At 45.7% G+C, this 27,447-nt stretch overlaps 1 protein-coding gene across 3 annotated transcripts; it reads right to left on the bottom strand.

Annotated features, from left to right (window-relative positions):
* Positions 1-459: 459 nt before the first annotated feature.
* chrnb3a (cholinergic receptor nicotinic beta 3 subunit a) lies at positions 460-26,446 on the bottom strand. Of its 3 annotated transcripts, none has more exons than XM_035420053.1 (6): positions 26,365-26,446; positions 8,953-9,104; positions 4,447-4,491; positions 3,142-3,251; positions 2,100-2,988; positions 460-1,633 (listed from the first exon to the last, which is right to left on the bottom strand). In XM_035420053.1, the coding sequence occupies exons 2-6, from the start codon at positions 9,088-9,090 to the stop codon at positions 1,499-1,501; spliced, it is 1,317 nt and encodes a 438-aa protein (XP_035275944.1). In that variant the 5' UTR covers positions 9,091-9,104; positions 26,365-26,446; the 3' UTR covers positions 460-1,498. The 3 variants fall into 3 exon arrangements, with proteins under 3 accessions (XP_035275944.1, XP_035275946.1, XP_035275943.1); XM_035420055.1 differs by having other exon boundaries at positions 8,953-9,106; positions 26,375-26,435; XM_035420052.1 differs by lacking the exon at positions 26,365-26,446 and adding an exon at positions 13,143-13,521 and having other exon boundaries at positions 465-1,633.
* Positions 26,447-27,447: the final 1,001 nt, after the last annotated feature.

The following is a 27,447-nucleotide window of genomic DNA, read 5'->3' as shown; positions in this document are numbered from 1 at the left end:
TTCTTTTTTATCATTTCAGATTTATTATTTCATTTTTTCTGTTTCTTTTCTCCCCATTTGGAGCCCCTGGAAGGTAAAACTCTCGATTGGATACGAGCTCTGGGTCTAATGACACTGCGGACGTGAAGTTTGTGTTTGGTACAGTGTGAATGTGACGGGTTGCTCTCAAGAGACAGTGACATCAGCAAAACAAATGAGGAAAAAAAGTCACAATTCTGATGAATCCAGCCAAGTACGGTAAATGTTTTATGGCCAGCGAATCCAATGAATATAAAGAAGCCAGAAACAGAGTCATGATGTTGTGATGCGTTTAAATAGTTACCGATCAGGTGTTTCCATCTAGTGGTGGAAAATAATATTGCAGTTTATGCAAAAAAAAAAAGGAGTTCTAGTATTGAGGACTGTAAAGCAGCTCAGCTCAAAGGCATGTTTTAAATGCCTGTGTTCAGAACTCTTACCCCTCACAGACTCAATGAGGCTGAAATGGACAAACAGTCTGCCAGCTTCACTTCCTGTGTGGAAGCTACACGCTTCTTAACGAAGGCAAGCTTTTCATTTAAGTGTACCTTGCTTGGAGCATCTTGCTCCAGCAAAATTTCCCATCTGTTACTTTCATAAACACACTCTTTAAACACTCGACTGATTCTGCATATTTTTGAATACATAAAAAGCTTTATCTTCCAGCCACATGTGGAGGTACAGACATTTTTATTATTTAAATAACAACATGCTCGATAGTAGATTTTTTTACAGAAACATTTACATTTATGTAGCAGGCAAAAAAGAAAACACCTCCAGGAGGACACAATAATAATTAATAACAATGAATAATTAATTAATAATTCCGTTCACTAATGAAGCGCTTTGCTCACTGCTCAGGGACTCAAAGCGCTTTACAGCGATGAGGGGGAAACTCACCTCACCCACCACCAATGTGAGCACTCACCTGGGTGATGCATGGCAGCCATTTTGTGCCAGAATGCTCACCACACACCAGTGAGAGACAGTTAGTGTGGGAAAGAGGCTGAGTGAGCAGGAAACCAGTGTCTGTGATGCAGAAGTCCCCCTTATCAGAGCAGCACACCTGACAATCTGTAGCCCCGCCCTCCTCTCTTTCTTCGCTGTAATTGGTGATTGGGATCATGTGTCCATCGGTTGACATGGCGATGGTGTTGGTCACAGGTATGCGGATAATTTCAGACTTTAAAAAAAAAAAGAATGATAGTCATTCAAATAAAAAACAAGCACATTTATACAAATATTGGATCAACTCAGGTATTCAAAATATTTTACAGCCAAGACTCAATGGAAAGTGCTCTTTTTTATTACAGTATATAATACAACTGGTCCACCCTTTAAAACCCTTTAAACTACAGACGGATGTGCTGGGACAGGCCAGAGCTGGTTCCCCTGGTAACACCCTCTTGCCTCATTGTGATTGGACGTGGTGTGCCATGGGGGTGGGGTCAGGACAGGGTGCGTGGTGGGGGGGCGGGGCTCAGGGAGGGGTGCTTAAGTACATCTGGAGCGCTGGAGTGAAGATGAGGATGGTGCCCAGTATGGACACCGTGAGGAAGGCCCACAGAAAGATCCGGTCCAGCACCTGAGCCACAAACTTCCAGTCCTGCACGACCTGCCACACACAGAGAGAGAGAAACAGCCTCAGAACAGGTTATACACCACAGGCAGTCCTGCACGACCTGCCACAGAGAAAGAGAGAGACCGCAGGCAGAAAGACAGAATACTGCATCAGAACCACACCCTCCTGAGCATAAACTAAGCTGCACTGACAGAACTTACAGACTTGCATTACAGTGGTCTGCTCTAATATTACCTGGCGAAGGCTGGACCATTTCTGAGGGCTAAAAGGAGAGGGTTGCAGGTTTGATTCCTGGGTAGTGCACTACCCTTGGCCGAACACCTTTTGCAAATATATTCAGTGCTTATGTACACCACCCAATATATAGAAGTCTAGATATAAAATAAAAAAATAATATCATACTGAAATTCTTGAAATACTGAATTTAATTTTGTTAATTTCCTGAACTCACAGAGCTGACAATGTAACAGCTGACTGTGAGCGCAGTTACTATGGTTACCTCTCTGATGAAGTGCTCCTTCTTGATGTGGCGGGATATGTAGCGCACGGAGCTGGTGGCCTTCTCCAGCATGGCCAGCCAGGCGTGGTTCTCGTCCTCCTTGCTCACCAGCGCCCTCTGCTGCTGCCGGCGGCTCTGCGGCTTGAGCTCGGGGCTGCGCAGCTGGATGTCGGGGTAGTGGTAGCGGTCGGTGTGCCCCCGCATGCACAGCAGCCTGGGCAGCCGCTGCAGGAACAGGCTCTTCACCCACGGCGCCATCGGGTGGTAGGTCGCCGACGAGCGGTGGTGCACGTTGATGACGAAGACCGTGACGATGATGGAGAAGGTGACGAAGATCATGATGAAGAGCAGGTACTCGCCGATGAGCGGGATGACCTTGGAGGAGGACGGGATGATCTCCTCGATGACCAGCAGGAAGACGGTGAGGGACACCAGGACGGAGGTGGAGAGGGACAGCTTCTCGCCCTCGTCGGAGGGCAGGTAGAAGACCAGCACGGTGAGGAAGGACAGCCCCAGGCAGGGGATGATGAGGAAGAGCGTGTAGAAGAGGGGCAGCCGCTTGAGGATGAAGGAGTAGGTGAGGAAGGGGTAGGCGTAGAGCCCATCCCGGCGGGTTCCCCTGGCGCCCGTGGCGTTCAGGATCTCCCACTCGCCGTTGTCGAAGAAGTCCTTGCGGTCCACGTGGTCGTCCACCAGCACCAGGTCCACCATGTTCCCGTCATAGGTCCAGGACCCGAACTTCATGGAGCAGTTCTGCCGGTCGAAGGGGAAGAAGGTCACGTCCATGGTGCAGGCCGACTTGTAGCTGGCTGGGGGGGTCCACATGATGGTCCCGTTGGCCCGCACGATGGCCTTGGTCATCAGGGAGCCCTCGAAACGCCCGTCCGCACTGAGGGGCGACAGACACAGGGGTCAGGACAGACACCAAGGGGAGGGAGGGGATTATGAATACAGACCCAGACTCAATCCACACACACTCACTTCTCATACAGCACGATGTCGGGATTCTTTATGAATATAGGCCCAGTTTACACACACTCACTTCTCATACAGCACGATGTCGGGCAGCCAGATGTTCTCTGAGGGGACGCGTATGGAGGTGATGCCGCCGTAGTCCTCAGGGTTCCAGCGCAGCTTGCAGTCCGTCCACTCCTGGGGTGCCATGCAGGTTCAGCACATAACACACGGTTATAACACACAGGTATAACACACAGCTATAACACACAGTTACAACACACAGTTACAACACACAGGTATAACACACAGGTATAACACACAGTCACAACATACAGTTATAACACACAGTCATAACACACAGTTATAACACACAGTCACAACACACAGGTATAACATACAGGCATAACACAGTTATAACACACAGGTATAACACACAGTTACAACATACAGGCATAACACACAGGTATAACACACAGTTACAACGCACAGTCACAACACAGTCACAACACACAGTCATAACATCAGCATATTCCCTCAAATCACAGTTCTGCACATATGAATGTCTATGTAGCGCTTATGAATGTTTGTGCAGTGCTTATGAATATCTATGCAGCACTTATGTTTGTGTAGTGCTTATGAATGTCTATGCAGCACTTATGAATGTTTGTGCAGTGCTTATGAATGTTTGTGCAGTGCTTATGAATGTCTATGCAGCGCTTATGAATGTTTGTGCAGTGCTTATGAATGTGTGGCTTACAATGGCGTTATATGGCCCTGATGATCCACAGGAAGCGTCGCTACATTTCCTTAGCAGTACTAAATGGTTCCCTAACAGCAGCGCTAGTGACTCATATTGAGTGCTGAGCCCCCTGGAGACCAGCCCCTGCTCTGCCACACAGTATCGCATTAGCCATTACAGCTGATTAAAAATCTTACCTAGCAGGCATTCCGGCAGAGTGCGTTTCACTTGGCAGTCATCTTTCAATTAATTACATTCCCTGCACCACAGAGTTAGCAGTTTCCTAGGTAACGCTAGGTTCAAAGGGCACTCAGGGTGGGTTCCATGAGAAAATGAGTCTCCCAGGGTCACACTGGTCTGCTGGGCATCTGCTTTTTATGGGCTTTATTAGAGCCACAGATACTCCCAGGGGCTCATGAACAAATACTCAGAAAAGCTCTAATTAATTTAAAGCTCGTTTGAGTGGGAAATGTTAAGTGAAAACCATGAGGCGAATCTCCCAACATGCTTCAGAAAGCAGCCTGGGGCTCGCTTCAAAGGGAAATGCAGAATGGGGACTAACAGACACACTCACAATAATGAGAGCTGTGATTGAGCTATGAGCCAGCCAATGAGAGAGACCCAACTGCCTGGAGGTCCCGCCCTTCTTACCTGCCAAAGCCAGACATTGGTCGTCATGAGCTGATTCTTCTCATCCTATTGGCAGACACACAAAAAACATTCTTAGACAGCCACTTGTGATTGTGATTACCAGTACTCCACGTTAGGCGTGATATTTCAAATAAATGAGCACAGCGTATCACAGAAATGGGCTGTTTCTGATTTATGTGCAAAAAAGGTTCTCTGAGGAAGAAATCTCACGATATAAAAATACATAAACACAAGAGGTCTGCAGGAAAGCGGGATTCTTCATTTTTCACATCATTTTTACAGTCTTCCTGGTAATTAATACTACCATTCAATCATAGTCAAGAACTGTAGTTTCAAAGAGGCATCAGCAAGGCAAAGTACATTGAATGTGAGAACATGTGGTGAAATATTGAATTTTGAAGAGTGGCGCAATTTTTAAATTCATTAAATGTAGAAAGTGCAAGCCTATACAGTGTCTAAAAAGCCAATAAAACAACCATTGAGCCATCAAGACAGGACGTGGTGGGACAGGGAAAGACACAGACAAAAACAAAAAGAGTAGGAGTGTGATTGGATTAAAAAAGCCCACACTCGCTTCACTTTCTTTGATCACACACCCAGAACTTTGATCTAAGACACTAATCTAATATTCTAGATTAATGTCTTAGACATGGTAACAAACTGTCAACTTGTTTTTTCTTCTTTATTTTTAATTTATATGGTAAAACAACCCCTGGGGTAAAAGAGACTTTAATGGTGGATAATTAATTTAGTTAAAAACTAAATCCAGACTTAGGAGAGGAAAGAAAGTGGAACTATAAATGACTTGATGGTTTATAATACGATTATGTTTTCATAAATATCTCCGCTCTATAGAGGTAAATATAAATGCCCAGAAAGCAGCACTATCAGTGGCATCTTATTGATATTGTGCATATTGTGTTTACAGCCACAAGAGGGCAGTATAGCCTCTTTCTGGAGGACTGCATATTTAAGATTGACAATTCTCATTTATACATTTTAACTCCAACTATTATCATAACTTATTTTTCAACTTATTATTCAATATAATGTGTTGTTCTGTATCCACACAAAAAATTTCAGTATAACTTTATATTGATGATTATTTGTTTTGTTTAATCATTTTGTTTGGAATAAAGTCCATAACTATCAATGAATGAAATCAAACCCTCTGTTTATAACTAAATCAATAACCTGGTTGCAACCACAGCAGAGAGCACAGCTGTCTGGTATTGATTTGTTTCATAAAATATTTCCACTGCCTCAGTAAACAGCCATATTAGCAACTTCTTTTTATGTTATCTCTGAAGCGTAGGACAGCTGTTCAATATTTAATCGCCATTAAATTTACAAATAGTAATTACAAGACTGAAAGTTCCACCTGAAATGCAGGATAAAGCTCTTTCATCTAATTCTCAATCATGAATTTAAAGGTAAGCACACACAGTATTCAGCTTGTAAAATACTGCGAGTGTCTATCCAGAGTTCCCCCTCCCTGCTGGTTTCATAACACGTCGCAATTTATACAGATACTTATACAGATTCAACCCTTTCAAGATTAGAAAATATTTGTATTGTGTGAGTCTGTTCGAGGGGGCCTTGTGGGAGGTGGTGTGTTGGGGTTTGAGGTTAAAGCTCCTGACCCTGACCTACAGATCATGTGCCACTTCTAGCCGGGAAACAGCGGCCATTTTGGGTCAGCAGAGCAGGACGTTTTTTTGGACAGGAATTTGGCCCAGGCCACCAGGGATCCCCCTGCCCTGTATTATCAAGCTTGAGTCACAAATCAGAAGCGGGAATCCTCTGCCGTAGCGTAGAGCTGACTGGACTGCTGAATTATTAATGAGCTTCTCCATCCGAACGGTGCCATTAGCTTAAAAGCGCACTTAAACACTTCAGCCGCTTCCCAGACTCACAGCAGCGGAACTAAAGGCGGGGTTTCTGCGTCGAAACGCTGGGGGTGTTTGAGTCTGAGCCCCTGCTTTCACACACACAGAGACTCTGATCCCCGACCCCCCCCAACCCCCGACCTCCCCAACCCCCCCCCCCCCCCCCCCCCCCCCCAAGCCAGCCCACGCCCCCGTTAATGCAGAGGCACTCCTTAAAATAACACCCCACCCCCCCCCAAGTCTGTTTCCGCTGGGGTGCTCTCTGCGGGACGCCAGCATGGGGGTCCACTCCCGAATAGGAGGCCTCATTTCAGTCACACAGAGCGATGGAGAAGTGAGAGACTCGGGAGGGCGCCTCACCGATTCCCTCTTCCACACCGAGCTTCTAACACGGCGAGAAAACAGACCTCCCCCCTCTGTGAACACGTCACACATAGCCCAGCCCCGCAGAGAATGCACTCTCCGAACAGGGCACTTCAGTCAGATAGCTTTAAAACAAATCTGAGAATACACACTCAACGATTTGTACAGCTGTAATGCTTGCTTTCAGAATCCCCCCACCACTTAACACTGAGCAATTTAGAGCTTCCCAAATCCTTGTACGACCCAACAGCCCAAAAATGCCTCTTCATCATCATGCCTCAGAGTATTATTAAGGGTCTAGATATTGCATCTGACAGCATAAGCCAGTCATCTTTCCTCCAGTGACCTCACAGGCATATTTCAGCACCACGGACAGCGCCTGATAGATTTACAGAAGTCCTACACACTCCCCCTCTTTAAACCACCATCCATTCAGCAAGCTCCAAATCTTCTCCATCCGTCCCTGTGTGCCTGACATTTTCATATGCTCAGAACTGAGCCCCCTCCCCCCTGAAAATTATTATTTTTTTATTTACATTTTCTCTATCATGGAAATGGCCCCCTTGAAAAATGCAGAGTTATTTCAGTGTGACTGACACACATGGTGTTAAGAGCCAGGGCATAAGCAAGAGTAGTAAGCAGAAAGAGAGAGCAGAGCAGCTGGATAATCCACAGACCCTACTACTGCTGCTCCTGCTGCTCCTGCTGCCCCCAGGATCTCCCCCGTGTGATCAGCATCCAAACAGGCAGCGTGAGATAAAGCACAGGCCAGTCAGAGCGCTGCAGTCTCTGGGCAACCAGCTGGTTTGGGGTGCAGCCAAGGACCACGGCTCCAAATTCAATTTAAATTTCACCCTCAAACAGATAAATGGATTTACATCAACAGAGATGCATTTGCATGTCTCACAACCTTGTTAACACTCACAGACACACATACACACACACACTCTGTGTTCCTGATAATCACGCTGTGGCTACTCTAGTCCTCTTTCATGAACAATATGCTGAAGGTCTTTGCCTTCCTCTTCACAGTTTGTTATAGCCTGCCAGGGAAGGGGGAGAGGGGGATTGTGGGTAGTGATCTGTTTCACAGTAAGCACTTCCCCCTCCCATCAGATTGGGGATGGGAGGACAAACATCGCCCCTGCATGATGGATCTGTAGCACACACGCCCCAAATCTCTAATCCGCACCCCAGCCCCCAGCCCCCAGCCCATGCAGGCCCAGTTTATTCCACACGTGATCGCAGAGCAGAATGGGCTATGCCCAGCGTAACCAAACACGCGCTCCATTTCCATCCTATTAGCAAACCCCCACCAGTGACAGCCAATAAGCTTCAGAAGAGAATTCACTCAACAGAACATCTTTCAGACTGGATTACACACACAGCTCGGTGACCTGACAAACACGCCTGCGTTTCCACGGCGACGTTCGCTGGGGTGTGAATTCGGGAGGGCCTGGGACCAGAGTGGGTTCACCAGTTTCAATCTCAGAGCCATCTCAGGCGATCAATACCCAGAAATCAATTCCCCAAGAGCCCTGAGACAGAACACATCTAAGGGGGGAAGTCAACAGAAACCTCACATAAAATTTACCACACACGTGCACGCGCGCACATGTACATGCATGCACACACACAAACACAAAAACACACACACAGACACACACACACACACTTGCATATAACACAGGACATAAATAATGCCTGTAAATCCTCCACTCCTTTTCAGTCATTTATCCCTCTGTGGGGATGCGTATCTGCATAAACGCATATCTGCATAAACAGACCCTGAATCCAGCTCAACTGCATGGAGTTTAACTGCCTCTGCCCTGGCGGGGTGTACCCACAGCACCCCCATCCCCCTGCTCTGGGGGGTACCCACAGCACCCCCATCCCCCTGCTCTGGGGTGCACCCACAGCACCCCCATCCCCCTGCTCTGGGGCGCACCCACAGCACCTCCATCCCCCTGCTCTGGGGCTCTGATAGGCTGTCTGTGCAGTGCACTCTGCATGCCTGTGTGTTCTGGCAAGATTTCCTATTATTACAATGCTTCTGTCAGATCAGTTATTTAGCTGCGGAAAAAACTGCGTTCTGTCTAACTTATGAGGCTTTAGTCTTGTAACACGTAGAACTGTCAGCCGCTATACAAACCTCCATCTCCCACCCTCCACCCCCCACCCCCCCTCCCCAAACCCCTGAGGAAGAGCACAGATCATCCTCATCCTGAGCAGTCTGGAGCTCCAGCACCCTCACCACGTCCACCAGCTGGGAGATCTTCAGCCCGAAGCGGACGGTGATGGTGTCGTTGGCGTGCAGGATGGGCCGTACCCACTTCTGGTACCCCCGGAAGAGGTTCCGCAGCAGGGCGTCCTCCATCTCCGCCAGGGACATGAACTCCCCGGGGGCTGGGGGGGCAGACAGATGGGGGGAGGGGGGGTCACCGTTAAACATGCCAGAGAGACGAATCAGAAACACGCACGGCTCAGATTCCTCACAGGAGCAGTGGGGGGCCGGGCCCTGATTGGCTGGGGGGGGGGGGGTTACGCGTCGCCGAGGGTGACAGCTGGCTGCTCTCCTCCCCCAGGCCGACAGCACATAAGGGCTCTTACAGAAGCCAGTCTCTCCTCAGGGTAATAAATCTGATATCTTCAACTGCGCCTCTACTCCCATTCAATTCGCCACAGGACAATTTACACCACCTCCTTCCCATAATTCACCTGGAGGCCCTGCACTCCTTTCACAGACACACCCTTAAACCTGCCCAACACAGAGCCAGCCTCAGGCCAAGTCCCAGTCCTGCTATTAAAACAGCCCAACACAGAGTCAGCATCAAGGCTTAATTTTAAAAACCTTTGTTTTGAGACCTGCATATCATTATATGTTAGAATAAGAAAATACGGCAAAATGAAAGGGGGAACTGTTGCTAACGAAGCGGACATTTTGCGTGAGTCCTGGTTTTATTCGGTTCTGCACTGAGGAATCAGATTGAGGTCAGGACGCAGATGGCAGGAGGCCAAGCCGCTGGCTCGTTCGGGCCGCTGGGTTTGTGGGTAAAGAACAAGCTGAGAAAACAAGCCTGCAGTCCTGCAGTGAGTTTCAGGGGAGAGAACACAATGAGCTTTACTTCAGACCCAGAACCTCTCCTGTTTCTGCACTTCTCTCCTGGCCCCCCCGCCCCCTGCCCCCCTGGCCCTGCCCCCCCCCCCCCCCCACCCACACCCCCACACACACACACACACACACACACACACACACATACACACACACCCAGCACCCCCAGGGAGATCAATCTCAAAAAAGAAATGAAATAATAAATAAATAACAAGTCCTCTCCCCAGACCATAAACCTGCAGAGAATACAGACCGTCTCAGCAGGGCGAGGTTTATGGGACAGGCCACAGCAAGCCATGCATTACCAGGATGTGCATATAAATTACACAGAGAGGAATAACTGCTCTTCCTGCTTCCTGCTAAAGTGTATGCATGTTCCAGCACCGTTAATTTATTGGTATTGATCAGATATTGTTGCAGGAGCAGGGTAAAATCAATTTAAAGTATTATTTGGTGGGGGGTGGGGGTATTATGGGAACACTCTAAAATAAAGTGTGCTCTTTGGAGAGAGGGTCATAAAGAGGCCACTGACTAGTTTGGTTCCTTTTATCAGGGCGACTATGCTTTGACCAGGCTGGAAATTTTGACATTTTTAAGGCAAGGCCATCCGATTCAGGGATGGGTGGTGTGTGGGATTGGGCTGGGAATGGGCGGGGGTATCACATCCAGAGGAGATTAATTCCCTCCAGACTTTACCAACTGCTGCTGTTGTCGCAACGTTATAAAACCGGGAGACACACAGCACACGCAATCATCTTTCCTCAATCGGACGCGTCCTAACAGCAATTTACTGCTAGCAGATCTGCCTTCCCCACACTCTCTTAGACACACACGCACACACACACGCACATGGACACACGCACGCACGCACACACACACAGGGAGAAGAGAGTGCAGCTGTAGACAGGATTCAGGGAGTAGGTGTTTGGTGTTCTGCTGAGTCTGTCCAGATCCTTACTGACCAACAGGGGTGCGTCACGACACCACAGATACTGGGTCTCCATCTGTTCACTGCACACCCAGGACAGCAGCTCAGCAGGGGAAATAAACACTGAGGCGTTAAGCATTAACATCAACGCTTGCTGGTCCCAGAGGTGACCTCAGAGGTGATTCCTTTAAACGCCTCAGTTTGGACACCTTCTGGTCATTAAGTCTGCTTGTCTGGTTGTAGCTTGGGCTGTAAAGGATATTGGCTAACCTGTGACTTCTGGTTAAATGTGGCTTAAATGGCCATATATCTGTCAATGGCAGTAAAAGCTAAATTAAGCCTGATTGGCTCTTTTTTCGTAGAGGCTTCCCTCAACAGCATTAACAGGGTCACCACTCGTTAAATCAAGCAGCCCCGGCTCCCACGAGAGGAACACACCCCTGTGTGTACAACCAATTAATACATCCGTTTCATTTTCTCTTTCTCATCATAGATCTTCATTATATCAATAACAGGACAAAGAGCATATATTGTAGCATCGAGCCAGTCTAGCTCCTCTGATCACCATCAGTACAAAGAGTTACCAAGCTAGTCAACCATATACTACACCCTACAGTGAAAACTGTCCCAGCCTCGTTCCAGCAAACAGCCCCTAACCACAGATCTTCAGATGGACGTCTTAAATGCCTGCAGTAGACCAGGAAGGAGTCCAGACCAAACACTCTCCTTACTCGGGGTATTAATCACAAAGCAAGGCTCCAGGAACCAGGCCATAAACTATGGCACGGTCTCCATAGTGACGCACGTCCCCAATATAAACGTCACGTCGAAAGTGCAGGAGCCAGGCCGCAGCGCTGGTCAGCTGGTCCCGGGACAGCCAATAGGGGCTCCGCACAGTGGCGTTTCTCTGGCTGCTTAAGCAAAGCAACAAAGACTTTAAAGCACAGCATGAGCCTCAGGCTGATGGTCCTGCATCTTCCACAGCATGGGTGGGTTTATCACATCAGGATAGCCACACACACAGATGTGACTCTGTATGTCCTTGGACATCCCTATGGAAGCATTTAATATTTACTTTCTTTTCTGAATTATATGCTGAATAACTAATATCAAAATATATAGTTGTAATAACAAAAGCCATGTAAACTTCATGTCCATCTTAGGAAGATATGAAAACGTATTTAAATTGGGTTATAAAATGAAGACCAGACACATAAACCCGCTGTATAATGGCACTGCCAAGGACAGACTCTTAGTAATAAAGAGCAGACCCTTTAATGGTATCATACTCCAAGGTGTTTTTAATGCACCTGTTATCTTCCTGAGGACAGCGCAATCGCGGAAGTTCTGAAGCCATTTGAGGAGGTTTTCGCAATAAGGACAGATCTCTCCTGTCTCAGAAAATAAGTGCAGGATGTGTCACCTGATTTAATTTTGCACCTGAATGGATAATTAAGCTTCTCTCCTCATTTGCTAAAGCAGACCTCACACCCAAAGCAAATAATGGGGGAAGTAAGTCTGAACTTAATAACAAGCCAATCAGAGCACCGATACACCTAAAAGCTAAGGCACCGCAGCATAGCTAAAATGTCACATGCCCCACAGTGGAACACTGCACCTGTACGCATGGAACACACTCCACAGACACTCCACAGAAAACACGGCTAACCAGGTTTCCATTGACTACAAAGTAACACACTACCTGGGGAAAAAAAATTTGAAATCAAATGTACTTAATGGTGTTGCATTTGTTTATTGATTTAATTCAGAAAAAGCGCTCACTTGTTTGAACAGACAATGTATTCATTCTGTATGTCCTTCTTTCCTAGGTAGAGTTTAAATATGAAAAGACTGTGCTTGTGTTCAGCAATGTTCAGCAGTTTAGCGGCTCTATAACGGTTAGTAGTAATGTCTAACAAGTGCAAAAAGAGAGGCTTGAGTAACGATTCAGCAACCCAGGCGAGGGCGCTAAACAGCTAGGCAGTTAATAACATTCTGCAATGTATTCAATTACCAGTTACTGCTGTCGCGCACGTTTTCGAAAAATCAAAAGCATAAACATTATGCGTTCAGCGTCTTTCCTTTTTTAAAATGAGAAAACACCTATCGAGTAAAACAGTCCCTCAGCCCATGGTTTGTTAGTTTACACATAAAACCGTTTAATAAACCGCTCTTTCATATCACAAGGGAAATTATTTGAGATTAAAACAGTGCCCATGCCGAAGAGTAAGCAAGATACACAGGGCAGAATTAAATTCTGACTGCTTAGGGGGAAATTTTACTTTGCGTCTCCCGTAAAAAAAAGTAAATCATGTATAGACATGCTGTAGTTTGTCAAGTCTGCAGTGACCTGACGGATGGAAACCCGTAGGAATCGAGCTCGCCGCTCAACCAAAACACTCACCTTCAATGGTCCCAACTGCCAGCGAGACCGCCGCACACAGCACGGCCACCGTCAACTTCACGCGACCCGTCTCCATGCCGTTTGGCGCGTTTATTTCATTCTCCGCGGAGACAACTTAGCCTGCGCTTCCGCAGGAGCGGCGTCCGAATTGGTCACAAGCGACCGAGAAGACCGAATTCGCTTCAGAACTAAACGATGCTCAAATTAACACTGAAGGGATATAATTGATATTTTGGCGCATCCCTCATCCAGTAAAAACCCTGCTTTCTGAGGTTCTCCTTTGGTTATTGATTCCACATCGATTTTACCGACCAGCCCGGCTACAGCTGCCACAGAGCGCATAGAACCGGTGAGCGGCGAGGAGACTGCCTGCGGGTGGGAGGGAGGAAAGGACGAGGGAGGGGGAAACTGTGGACAGGAAAACGAGGGAGGGATCGGGGCGTTTATACAGCCAATCGCCTCTTAAACAGAGCAGGGCAGAGCAGAAAAAAGAAATATAGCCAAGATGCTCGCGCACTACACAGAAGATCGAAAGCAGAGCGGAGGCGGGGTGGCAGTTGCTCGTAAAAGTCGGAGAGGCCGGTGCGCATCATTAAGAGCAACTCCCGGAGTTTACAGGAAATGCTTCACTGCATAAATGCGTGCAGATGAAAAATTGCACGTTACATGTGTTGCACGCCGCATATGCATATGAATTGACAAGACTATGCCAAGAATTTTTCTTCATTTATTATCACAATTTTTCTGAAATCGCCCATTAATATATTTCTTGAAATTAGTAAGAACCTGTTTTCAATTATTTTAATTATATAATAACAATTAATTATTTATAATAATAATAATAATAATATGCTACACAAATTGTCTTCAGACTGTTAACCCTGAAACCGGGATGGTATATAAGATGTTCTGCTGACGCACGCTGTAAATACCGTCAGTGTTCTAGAACCTTGACAAAAATTTTTTACCTGACCGCACATTTCATCTGTTCCAAAAATAAAAAAGAATAAATACAATGTCAATGCTTTCTGTCTGTTTCATATTTTACTGAAACGTCTATGCCCATCACCCGTGCTTTATATTAGTTTTCCATCCCAAACGCAAACTTGTTACTGTAAACACAGCCTCCATTGATCTAAGCCTTAACCTAATTACAACAGGCCAAGTGAGAGCCAAAGCAGGATAGATTTCCTTTCTTTGAAAAGAGGTAAATCTATCATGGGGATTTAAACACAGGGCGCTAACCCTATAACCAGCTCAGGCAGTGGGCAAACACTGTGCATTCGCATCAGCATAACTGCAACGATGTCTCTGCTCAGCAGAGAATCCGGAATTAGACACCATGAACTACATAAAGCCGCCATCGGCATGCAATGTGCCACATGCCATACATATACAGCAGCAAAATGTATTTTATATATATATATGTGTGTGTATGTATGTATATAGTGACCCACTTCAAAACTTCCAAGTTTGGAAACCACTGACTAAAGCAAAAAAAAAAAAAAAAGTACTTTTTTCGATCAGTTCATTCTACATGCAGTTCTCTTGCTGAGCCACTAGGGAGCGCCTCTTTCACCCAACCCCTCCATCTCGTCCCTCCAAACCTCACTGGGGCTTCGGCTGGCCCCAGAGTAAAGCTGTGGCATGAAAATTCTGTTTACCAGCATTACGTTTGCCGCTTGCTCAGCATGAGAAAAATAAACTTAAATGAGTGCCCTCAAGACAACGCTCAAAAAGTTTTAATCTTGTCCCCCATTGTATTCCCGCTAATGAGTTCCTCGGGATGTTGTTGATCAGTTTTTAAATTGCAGCATCCGCTTTTGGAACAGAGTCACATCACGATGGTTGCAGTGTCATACTTCTGGAAATAAAGTCTTGGTCATAGGAATGGATGAATGAATCCTAAATACTGTATGTCATGTGACCCAACTCTCTTAGACGAGGCCAAAAGCCTGACTCCCTACTGGGAGCTCAGTTGGTGTTCAGATAAACCTTGTGATGGGACCAGCTTCCTCAGTCGCATCATGTGACCAGTGTTTTATTCCCCTATTGGCTGCTTCCTCTCTCCCTCTGGCAGGCCACTGCATACTTGATGTTCCTGTATCATCACATAAAAGGGGCCCTCATTCTAAGGATGATGAACTAGACATAAATGTGCTGTCAGACTGTGCTCCACACAGTTGCCCCAACTTTCCAAATCCTGTTTCCAAATATGACATCAATCCAAATTATTTGCCCACACAGAACTCGCCAACTCATTTTCAAATATATATTTTTTTCCCTTTTACTCTTATGTTTAGTGTGTAAGGACATGCTGGAAACATTGCGCTAGTTCACTGGCATGGGATGCCGCTGTGACCGCGTGCCATAATGGAGCTGCTCCTTTCAGGAGGGGGGGAGACGGGCCGCTGGGCCCAGCTGAGCCAGCAGTCTCCGGACGCGCTCAGCAGTGCTGACGCATCACTCTACAGGAACATCCCAGAGAAATGTAGTGCGCTCACTCTGCCCCTCCGTCTAAACTGGGCGCATATTCTTCAAAAAGCTGTTCTTGGTGCTGAATTCAGTAGTGCTGTGACCCTCTCTCCCCCCCCCCCCCCCCCCCCTCCCCTCTTCACATGTAAATAGGCTAGCACCTTTCTGCCTGTGACCTAAATGTGATTTTGTCTGTGACACATCTGTATGCTCTCACTGGTTTGCATGTGTTTAATGTGAGCTTATTCATATAGCATCCCAGTGTTAAATGTGAGCTGATTCATATAGCATCCCATAGTGTTTAATGTGAGTTTATTCATATAGCATCCCAGTGTTAAATGTGAGCTGATTCATATAGCATCCCATAGTGTTCAATGTGAGCTTATTCCTAAAAAGCATCCCATAATGTTAAATGTGAGCTGATTCATATAGCATCCCATAGTGTTTAATGTGAGCTTATTCATATCACACCCCACAGCGCTGGTAACTGTCCCACTTTTTTAACCACCTCATCATTTTGCCATTGTAGCAGCAGGGTACATGGCCTTTAAAATGCCCCACTACTGTTACAGATATGGATGCGGGTTGCTTTATGAGTGGTGCTGAATTGTGCAGTCAATAAGAGCCCGAAATTAATTTCCAAAATAAATAAATAAAACAGCAGTAAATTTACCCATGCATACACAACTGAACATAAAACTGCTATTTACCATATTGATGAAGCCATTTGTATTGGAGATGTGAGGCACTCACAGCCTATTGGCAGGTATGAATTAGAGTGCTCTCGGGCTGTCTGGCACATAATCCCCCCATGCTGAACTCAGCCAGTCCCAACCCAGCACCCAACCCAGCGCCTAACCCAGCATCCAACACAGCCCTGTTATAAATTTACTTTCCCAAAGAAGCATCATATGCTTAAGATTTATTACTGGTTTTTTCTGTTTGCTTTTATTGAGTCAGGCCATTTAGTTATTGCTTTATTACACACACATGCACACACACACACACACATACATATACATACACACCCATGGATGCATACACACACACATGCACACACATGCACACACACACACATACATATACATACACACACGGATGTATACACACACACATGCACACAAGATTTAAAAATAAAGCAGATTTTTTATATGAATCTAGTAAGAGTATGTGAAAAGTATGTGTGATAGCAAGATGCATGTTTTCGAGATGCAAGATGCAAGTTGGACTGAATTTTTTGAAACTGTTGAAAACAGCAAGCAACAGTAGCTTTCTTTTCCTAGGAGTCCAGCACAGAAAATAAAATTGCGCTGCCAGTCAATCCTCAATCATGATACGGTACGCCCACGAGGCAGCCTGCAGGGAAATGGCTGGGTAGAGAGCACATTATGAGCTGCTTATTACACACTGAAATGAATTCTCCTCAGCTCTGTCATAGAGTGACCTGTCTATTAGCTTGGCTGAATTTCTCATATTAAAAAGGCAACCAATGCAGTAGTTTGAATGCATTCCTGTGGTAAGTGTAATCACGCCTCATCTCCTGCTCGTGCTGCATATGGTAATCGCACTTTGCAGAGGGAGAACGCATAAACAATCAGGATAGCTGAAAAAAACAAGCATGCATTTCACCTAATCATCTGCACCACTGAAGACACGGTGGAAATGCACAATGGTTATGAATTCCTTATGCACAGGAAAGGTGTGCAAGTGCACGCACAGCTACACACATGTACAGCTACACGCACACGCATGCACAGCTACACGCATGTACAGCTACACGCACACGCATGCACAGCTACACGCATGCACAGCTACACACACACGCATGCACAGCTACACACACACGCATGCACAGCTACACACACACGCATACACAGCTACACGCACACGCATGCACAGCTACACACATGTACAGCTACACGCACACGCATGCACAGCTACACGCATGCACAGCTACACACACACGCATGCACAGCTACACACACACGCATGCACAGCTACACACACACGCATACACAGCTACACGCACACGCATGCACAGCTACACACACACGCATGCACAGCTACACAAACACGCATGCACAGCTACACACACACGTATGCACAGCTACACACACACGCATGCACAGCTACACACACGCATGTACAGCTACACACACACGCATGCACAGCTACACACACGCATGCACAGCTACACACACGTATGCACAGCTACACGCATGCACAGCTACACACACACGTATGCACAGCTACACACACACGCATGCACAGCTACACGAATGCACAGCTACACACATACGTATGCACAGCTACACGAATGCACAGCTACACACACGTATGCACAGCTACACACACACGCATGCACAGCTACACGAATGCACAGCTACACACACACGCATGCACAGCTACACACACACGCATGCACAGCTACACGTATGCACAGCTACACACACGTATGCACAGCTACACACACACGTATGCACAGCTACACACACACGCATGCACAGCTACACACACATGCATGCACAGCTACACACACGTAAGCACAGCTACACACATACGCATGCACAGCTACACGAATGCACAGCTACACGAATGCACAGCTACACGAATGCACAGCTACACACACGCATGCACAGCTACACGCATGCATGCACAGCTACACACACACGCATGCACAGCTACACACACGCATGCACAGCTACACACACACATATGCACAGCTACACGCATGCACAGCTACACGCATGCACAGCTACACACACACGCATGCACAGCTACACACACACGCATGCACAGCTACACGCATGCACAGCTACACACACACGCATGCACAGCTACACGCACACGTGGACAGGCTGAGGTGAACTGGGCATGAAGTGCATGACTCACCAGGGTGGCTTTTTTTTTTTTTTTTTTTACTTCTTCTTCATGAAAGTCAGCAGAAGACTGATTATCACAGAGAAATTACCCCGATTTTCTGCTCCAGTTACGCCTGAGCAGGGCAGCAGCTGCAGCACGAGCTGCGTTTCGTTCGAGAGCCAGTCGATTACTGACGAAACGGAAAGCGAATTCTCACAGGCGAGAGACCTGCATGTGCCATGTCCCAGTTGCTACGGAAGCTGCAGGACCTCAGACCTCAGACCTCCACACAGACAGGGGGAGCTGTAGGAATTGATCAGACCTCCACACAGACAGGCAGAGCTGTAGGAACTGGTCAGGCCTCCACACAGACAGGGGGAGCTGTAGGAACTGGTCAGACCTCCACACAGACAGGGGGAGCTGTAGGAACAGGTTCTCATCATAGTGGTAATCCTTGTGTGTACTTGGACTAAATGTTTCAAAGTACAGATATTCTGAGCCCAGTGCCCCCAGGTGCAAGCCAAGGAAGACACTGGCAAGGAAAACTCAAGGAAACCGGGGTTTGTAGCCAAACTCAGGAGGGCCGCAGGAGGGTCTTAAGGGATGGATGGTCATCTTGTGCACTATACTGCACTGACATTTATATCTTACACAGAGACACCATACCATGTTATATGCAGGGTCCACAAACCACAATAAGAAATGCATTTCAAATGTTTTAATTGATGATTACATGAACTAAAAGCATGTTCTGAGTCATAGGAATAGTACTCTATTATGAAACCTACTTAACCCTGCAGATATTATAATTATAAACAATGAAAATATTCAGTTGTAATGATTATGGAAATAGTGTTGCAAACAGAAGTGTTGCTAAAACTACTTCGTACATTTGCATTAATGTCTACTTTTATATTCTTGACCAAGCACCCTTGAAGAAAATGTATTCACAATATGGATTCACATCTAGTGAAGCAAGTGCAAGCACTGAAATATAAATCACGTTGCATGAGTTCACGCTATACTGACCACGCTATAGTTCACAAAGAATAACACTGAAAAAAGCTATCAACTGAGGTATAAATCATTCATTTGAATTTTATTCAAATCTGAATACACTATTCCTTACAAGGTAGTGACTCATCCACTAAAAAAAAGATAAAACTGACAGTGATGTCTTTATGGCTTAAGGGTAACTGTGTCTCTCAAGGGAAGAAAATGCACCAAATTGAGATGCAAAGTAAGGTCAAAATCAACTAGACCCAGGAAAACAATATCTGGTGATGTCCACAGCTTGCAGTCTTCGGGCAGTTATTGAATGTAAAGGATTTGCAACCAAGTACTAAATATGACAACTTTATTTCCGATTATGTTAATTTTTCCAATTACTTTAGCTCCCATAAGATGGGAACACTATATATAAAAGGGGCTGTAATTCCTTCATGTAACTACCCTCAAATTAAAGCTGACAGTCTGCACTTTAACCTCGTATTTATTGTTTCATTTCAAATCCAATGTGCTGGAGTACACAGCCAAAACAACAGAAATTGTGTCACTGTCCCAGAACTTTTTTCAGTTAACTGCACTGTTCTTTTGGAACACACACACACACACACACACACACTGAGGCTCATCACATTATCAGCTACACTCTTAGCACTAGCACTCTTAGGGTAATTCAAATAGATTATGAATTACCCCATTGTGCTCCCATGTGAATAGCAATTATTTTTTTGTGTATCATTAATACTGTTCACAACCTAACAACTCAGCAATAATAGGTAAGGTGGAAAATTAAAGTATATGGGTAATAAATTAATAATGTAGACTATTGTGCAGCTGGTCTGAAATATGGATAATAGTTCACCTTGCTCATAAATTCAGTGAAGCAGTATACCTACTTATTTTATTAATGCTGTTTTTTTTTGTTTTTTTGTTTTGTTTTTCTTTTCTTCTTATGGAGGACATTTAAAAAAAAAATTTTTTAAAAACAGCAACAACAAAGGCATCAGCACAGAAAATAAGAAATTCTGTTATTTCATGGTTCAATCTGATGGTGCGCATCTGCGCTGTTTTTTATTGGTGGGAGGAGAGAGAGAGATCCTCCCCCACCTGCCCAACCGCCTGTCCCTCTCGCTGCGCTCAGCTCGCGCGCAGCCCCAGGCGATCGCAGACCGCAGCTGCTCCGACACAGAACTGCGACGCAGCGAAACGCCGTCCCTGACAGAACCGCCGCGGTCGGTCTCCGCTCATCTATATCACGGTAACAAGAGGCATGCGGCTCGGTGCCCTTCTCTCCGCTGGGGGAAGGGGGGCGGGAGGTCGGGCAGGCTGTCCGTTTCTCTCAGAGTCAGACGCTAACGAGGCGGCGAGGACAGAGGCTGAACGGAACAGCGGATTCCCGTTCAGATGCATTTATCTATTCCCACTTACAGTACGCCGCTTCCTGCACCGCCCGTGTGTCGCCGGCTTCTAACTTGCTCTTATTCTAGCTCTTATTTCAGCTGAGACACCATAAAGGGAACCGCAGCTGCAAAAAATCTATAAATAAACCTATATACTCATTTAAGAATGCTAAATTAAGAATAACACATTTGATTCCTATTCTTAACTGAACATTCTAATGTTCAGAATTAGAATGTTCAGTTCTTAACTGAATATTCTAATGCTGATGTCACAATCACTACTGGTAACTGAAGGCAGTGGAGTTCTAGAACACTGACTTAGAATCTTTACATTCTTCTCATTCAGGGTTAATTTGACTTTGCTTCTGGACACTGGAAACAGCACCCTGACTCCATACCCTCGTACACCCCAGGCCTGGAGTTTGAGACCCCCGCCCTATCTAATTTGATCCACTTCCTGTTTCCAGCCCCCTGTTTCTAGCTGTATATTAAATGTTGGTATAGAGCCATCGTGAAAGGTCGGAGATAAGCTTCAGCAATGTCAACATGTCACAGTGGGCCTGATTTTTCTTCATCCTTGTCTTTGAAGTATTTTTTATTAATGTGGCTCTTAAAAGCTGGTTATGATGTCAAAACGCTTTGAAAAGTGCTAATGATTCATCACTAGGTAGCGCTAATGAATGTTTAATTGATGTCAAATAAATTAACTTGGCTTAGCTATACATTTTTAATGCCAGAGCAATCAGTATAACTTTATAGTAAGCTAGTCACACTGACATCTAAAATATGACCAACAACCACAGAATGTACAATTAATATGTCACAAATATCAAGGTTTAAATGTGATATTCAAGATTTACAGTTTTAGTTATTCAGGAAAATATATTTAAAAATTTCTTTACTGTCATCTATAATAATTAAATAAATACTTGAAAGAGATTCAAATGCATTATGTATTGAGAATTATGATAACCGTTTGTGCTGAAAACTTTTGCAACCAGAATTAAACTTCAGCCAAAAGAAACATCCTTCTCAGAATCAGATGGAAGATGGTAAATATGAACATTTGTCCAGCGTGTAATGGGCCTTTACCAAAGACTGAAATAAATTTGTCTAAAAACTAAAATGAAAAATTCTTGATGCTTACCCTGGGGAATGCAATGTCCCGAGGGGTTTGGTTTTATTTGGTTTCTGGTGAGTGCCTGAGGCTGCACCCGTAAGACAGTTTAATGTTTACTTATCTAAGCAAAGGAGTCAGATTCGGGGGTCGGAGGACTGCAGTGATAACTAACAGCATGGTGACTGTGTGCCAGTAGCAAGCAGAGATTACTGACCAGGCCTCTTGGGCCCAAACCCAGGGGCCCAAACGCCAGGGGCCCAAACCCAGGAGCCCAAATCCAGGGGCGCAAACCCAGGGGCCCAAACGCCAGGGGCGCAAACCCAGGGGCCCAAAGGCCAGGGGCCCAAATCCAAGGGCCCAAACCCAGGGGCCCAAAGGCCAGGGGCCCAAAGGTCAGGGGGGCCTTAGGTGCCCCCGCAGACCCCGCTGTGGAATGCGCGCTGCTTTTTCAGTAAGGGAGGGGCCCTACAGGCGTTCCTTCCCAGGATTCCTTGAGCTCACAATCCATCTGTGAACAAAAACTGTCATAAAATGACTGCATAATAGATACTGCTACCCTGGGTCTATTAGACTTTTTAACTTGCTTTGAAACTCAATTTGGTGCATTTTCTTTCCTTGAAATACGATCAAGCTATATAATTTGATTCGTCTGAGTAGTGTCATTGCAGTGCCCTGTGTAACAGAAGCCACTAACCTATTTGGATTTTTTGAGAAGGCACTGAGCTCACTTGTCAGAACTAAGGTTTGAAAGTCCCCTAATCCTGACATTCTGCAGCAACATTAACGTAGCACATCACTGAAAGGCTAAGCCCATTAGTGAGGTCAGAATTCACCACGACAAAACTCACCACGTGGCAAGTGTGATCACTGTGTGAAATGTCAACAGAAAACGTGCTGTAAGGAGTTGATGTCAGAGGGGCAATGCAATAATAATAAGATACATCGTCCCTTTGGCCCGATGCACTGCATATAGATATTTACATGTCACATTTTATCTGAATTATACGCCACAAAGTCTCCAGAACACTGTCATAACCGGCCGTGACAGCACATTACAGCTTACAAAAAATGAAAAGCACACTGTCATAACGCATTAAAAAATAAAACACTGTGACACGTATTAAAAACAACTGCTTATGTAAAATTCTAAAGAAGCTAAAACTACAGTATGCTGCAAGTGATGAAGAACCCAATTCACTGAGCACAGTGATAATCTGTCATCTGATTCTGAGAGGAGTGTTGGCTTTGGTTGGAGCAGTTTTTAAACGCTCCCTGTCTCCACCCAAACCTTACGCATATGGTCCCTTCCCAGCAGACATTGCTCAGGGACCCTGTGGTTTCCTAGGCGATGCTTGGAGAACAGTGGTGTGCAGTATAGCGTCTGTGATGTCAAAAAAAGACATTTTAAGAAAGGTTGAGGACTGGAAGTCAGAGACACAGACTCCAGAACATTCCAGGGAAGTTTAAAATTTTGATAAACCTCTTAACAGAAAAAAAACAACATTCCTGATGGAGCAGCTATCCAAGGCCGAGGAAGAGTGCAATCAGCAGCTGGTCTGTGGACCGTGAGGCATTTAAAGACTCAGCGTGACTCTAAATAATGCATGCCTCCATCTCAAAGGCTTCGGCATGACGTCTCTATTATCTGCCGACTGTAGGAAAACACACCAAACGTTAAAAAAGGACATAAATAACAGCTATAATGCCCCCAAACTCATATGTAAATCGCATTTCTTTCAGAGCCCCAGAAGGGTAAATAGCTCATTGGATGCTTTGAGAAACACCGTATCGTCCCTAGCAACCGGGCGACGCCCGGAGATGGAGGGAGAGTCGCCGGAGCGTGAAGATGGGGTTTGATTCCGCATGCCTGGGCAGGAGGCCCAGTGTGCGGCGCTGAGACGCTTCAGTGCTCATCCCCACGACCTTTCATCCCCCGAGATCTCCGCTCGAACCGCGACCAGCTCCCCCTGCTCGGGAGAGCGCGAAGCTAGCAGTGCCGCTGCGTGAACAAGCACCAGCCCCCTGGAGGATGGCTCCAAGGTAACAAAACAAGTCCTAAGGTTTCACCTGACATTCTCTTGAAGGAAGAGGGTATCTTAGTTTACAGACACCGTTTTTCTCTCTAATCTGCAGAAGGCTTCATCTCCAGTGGAGGGCTATGCGTGTTTATTATTCATCCGTTGAGTTAAAATAGAACTACTGCTATAATGACTTTGCCAAACCCCTCCTTGCACACAACTCTTAAACCCCAGAAATATTCCTCTTTTATGGTCCTGGTGACATCAGCGTTAGTCAAGTCTGCTGTACGTGAGCAACTGAATATGTGTGAAGAGGTACAGCACAGTGAAGACTTTCCTGTGATGTTTAAAGTGCTTCATCAAGCATATGATTTGCAGGCCAAGCTTACACAGCAAAGTAAGCACTGGTACCCGCCAAGACGGGGTTCACAGACAGAGGAAGTGTCCCCTGCACATTTTAATGCTCCTGAGAGGGGCTCATTAGCCACATCTCACAGACAGAGTTTCAGCCAGGTACGGCACTATTTAAGGTGCCCTGTCTCTCCCCCGGACCCTACGCACAGGTACACACAGCTCATTAATGGGGGTTCTCTGCCAGTTTGGGATGGGTACCTGCTAAAATCTATTAAGGAGTCCCTTTGTGCAACAGCTGATTCTGTCATGAGGTGTATGCTGACAAAATAATTAACTTAAAAGCTCATGAGCTCCACTAGAAATAGCCTTGAACACATGGCGAGTAAAAATGGTTTACTGTACACTGCACACCCTACACAGCCAGAAAAAAGATCTGCTTTGACTGGTAAAGAAAGCAAAGTCCGTTCAACTTACACTGCCTAAAACGCCTTACCACTGGAATATCACGCCCACATATGACTGAAATATGAATATGAATATGGGATGAGATGAGTGGTAACATCACTCTCAGTTCATCCAGGAATTTTTATTTCAGTGATGTAATGAATAATGATGCTGATCTTACAGGAACACTGGGGCACCATGAAGCCCTGATGGGAATATCACTTAGACAGCTTCTTAACAGCTGTGATCTTAGCACCCCTGCGGCAATATCTCTCTCACTCCCTCTCATTCCCTCTCACTCTTTTGCTCTCTCGCTCCCTCTCGCTCCCTCTCGCTCTCTTGCTCTCTTGCTGCCTCTCACTCCCTCTCGCTCTCTTGCTCTCTCGCTCCCTCTCGCTCTCTTGCTCTCTCACTCCGTCAGTCTCCCTCTCGCTCTCTTGCTCTCTTGCTCCCTCTCACTCCCTCTCGCTCTCTTGCTTTCTCGCTCCCTCTCGCTCCCTCTCTCCCTCAGTCTCGCTCTCTCCCCCTCCCTCTCCCTCTCCCTCTCAGTAGACAGACATGGTAGACAGACTCTGTTTCCATAGTGTTTATCTCTGCAGTATTTATTTAGTATCAGCCCAGTGGGCCTCTGTTCTCAGTGCTGGGTGGGTCTTGCAGGATAAATCATTTTCCTGCTCAGAACAGATTTTTTTGGGTCACCCAGCCCCAGGGGTACAGTCCCAGCTGAATTCAGTGGGGTGAAAAAGAGTATGAGCCTTTCAGCACCCCGATAGCCCAAGAGCACATATTCTAAATTAATATAAATATTAGTAAATATCACATATTCTGATAATCTAATCCAACCTCCCATCTAATCATGTGCAAATAAACAATTTTTTTTTCAGAGAACAGTCCTGGGTGTCCTTTAAGGGACTGACACTACTCTTTATCTTATATATTTTTGTGAGCTACAGATCTACAGGTGCCGAGTAAACCAGGCCAGCCACGTAGTTGCCTAGCTGTAACCTGTAAACTAGACTTATAACTAAATCCAGATTCTTAGGGTTTCAGATTTGTAACATAACCTAGTGTACGTTGTGTGCTGTAAAGTGTATGTACAAACGAAACAAAATGCGGCACGTCTGCTGAGGCAGTCCCGCCCCCTCTCACCGGCGGAGAGGAAGATGTCCCTGAACAGGGCTGCACAGGCACCGCCTCCAGGCCTCCTGGTCGGTGCTGTTACGTCTTGTTTCTCCTTTCCGTTTATTAGATTTAGCGAAATTAAAGCGCACGCAAACAAACAACCAACAAGTAGTAAAAATAAATAAATGCACGCAATGGCGAGGCAGCACACTGATTGAGAACAGTTGGCAGGTGTTTCCCAAAGAGTCCTTCCCACAAACAGACGCTATCCAGACACAGAAAAAAAAACTGTTTTAACAAAATAGCCTACGAGGGGAGCTACTCCTCCAAAAAGCCGTCAGGCGCACACATCCGACTGTATGTCCCTAATTTCGTGACACTTCTTTTCCCCGAATTGCGCAATACAAAATAAATACACTTGCCTCCTCGGCTCCGTTCGTTCGGTTCTTCAGTAGTTCAAATGTTTGCCGCGAAACTCCGTGGTACCCCGCCCCTTCCTGTCGGATGGTCTTTTAAAACTTCTGGTGAGGGGAGAGACTGCTGCGCGTTGTTAATGACGCAGTGCGTGCCAAATCAAAGGAACTAAATATATTACAGGAGTTTGACGGTCAAATATTAATCCTACAGCTTACAAATAATACTAAATATGACACCTGTATTTGTATTGCTTCCACTTCTCATCCAAAATGAATCCGTCCATGGATTACTGTATGCTAAAGGGGTGGCTGAACTTTTCTATTTTAGGTAGGGGACGGCCTGTAAACCGAACGGTGACGCCCCCTGCGGCCATTTTCTCCTGCAAGCTGCTCTGGCATCTGGCTGTCTGTTTCTTTTTAGTTTTTGTCCACATTTGTGCACTGGCCCCTGGTTAAAAGCTCTTACTGCATGACACAGACATAAAGAACATCTTTCGAGGATGCTTCTGTCGTAAGAATGTGCCCAAAACAAGTCAAACCTGATTAAACTTGCTTGGGCATGAAGCTGTCCATTCTCACTCATATACTCATTGTATGCACGGTGGCTTGCATCACTAACTAGGGGATTGTAAAGAACAAAATTTCAAGGGTTAATAAAAACATCTTGAAAAATATGAAAAAGATACATTAGTCTCGTATTTTTCTTTGCAACAATCCATGTGTGTTTTGATTGACAGTAAAAAGATAACATTTGCTATGGTGATCCTATTATATCAGCGTGCATGTGCTTAAAATGATATATACTTTGCATCTCAGAATATTCATCTCGTGTGATACACTTTCATATCACATCAGATCAGTTTGCAGAGACTGACTGCATGCCAGCCCTGTTTTTCAGATCTCTCACGTCAGGGGTAATTTATTCTTATGCCCCCTTTCTTCCCTGCTTTACCCTGGAACACAATGTCAGAAGTGCTCATGATGTTTAACCAAAGGGTGTAGACATTCAACTTCGTAAAGCTGGTGTATACAGTAGTTTATGCAAAAAATTCAAAGTTACTTCAGACAGTTCAGCCAAACTATTCATAC

The sequence above is a fragment of the Anguilla anguilla genome, chromosome 5 (assembly GCF_013347855.1).
Source record: "Anguilla anguilla isolate fAngAng1 chromosome 5, fAngAng1.pri, whole genome shotgun sequence".
In the NCBI taxonomy this organism is placed as follows: domain Eukaryota; kingdom Metazoa; phylum Chordata; class Actinopteri; order Anguilliformes; family Anguillidae; genus Anguilla; species Anguilla anguilla.
Note: the sequence above shows the minus strand (reverse complement) of the source record. Positions and strands in the feature narration are given on the sequence as shown.

Excerpts from the sequence above, each read along its gene's own strand:
- chrnb3a (XM_035420052.1), bottom strand. The coding sequence starts at position 13,218 with ATGGAGACGGGTCGCGTGAAGTTGACGGTGGCCGTGCTGTGTGCGGCG. Across the intron at positions 9,105-13,142 it reads GGCAGTTGGGACCATTGAAG|CCCCCGGGGAGTTCATGTCC; the intron begins GTGAGTGTTTTG and ends CTGCCCCCCCAG. Across the intron at positions 4,492-8,952 it reads TCTCCCAGCTGGTGGACGTG|GATGAGAAGAATCAGCTCAT; the intron begins GTGAGGGTGCTG and ends GTCTGCCAATAG.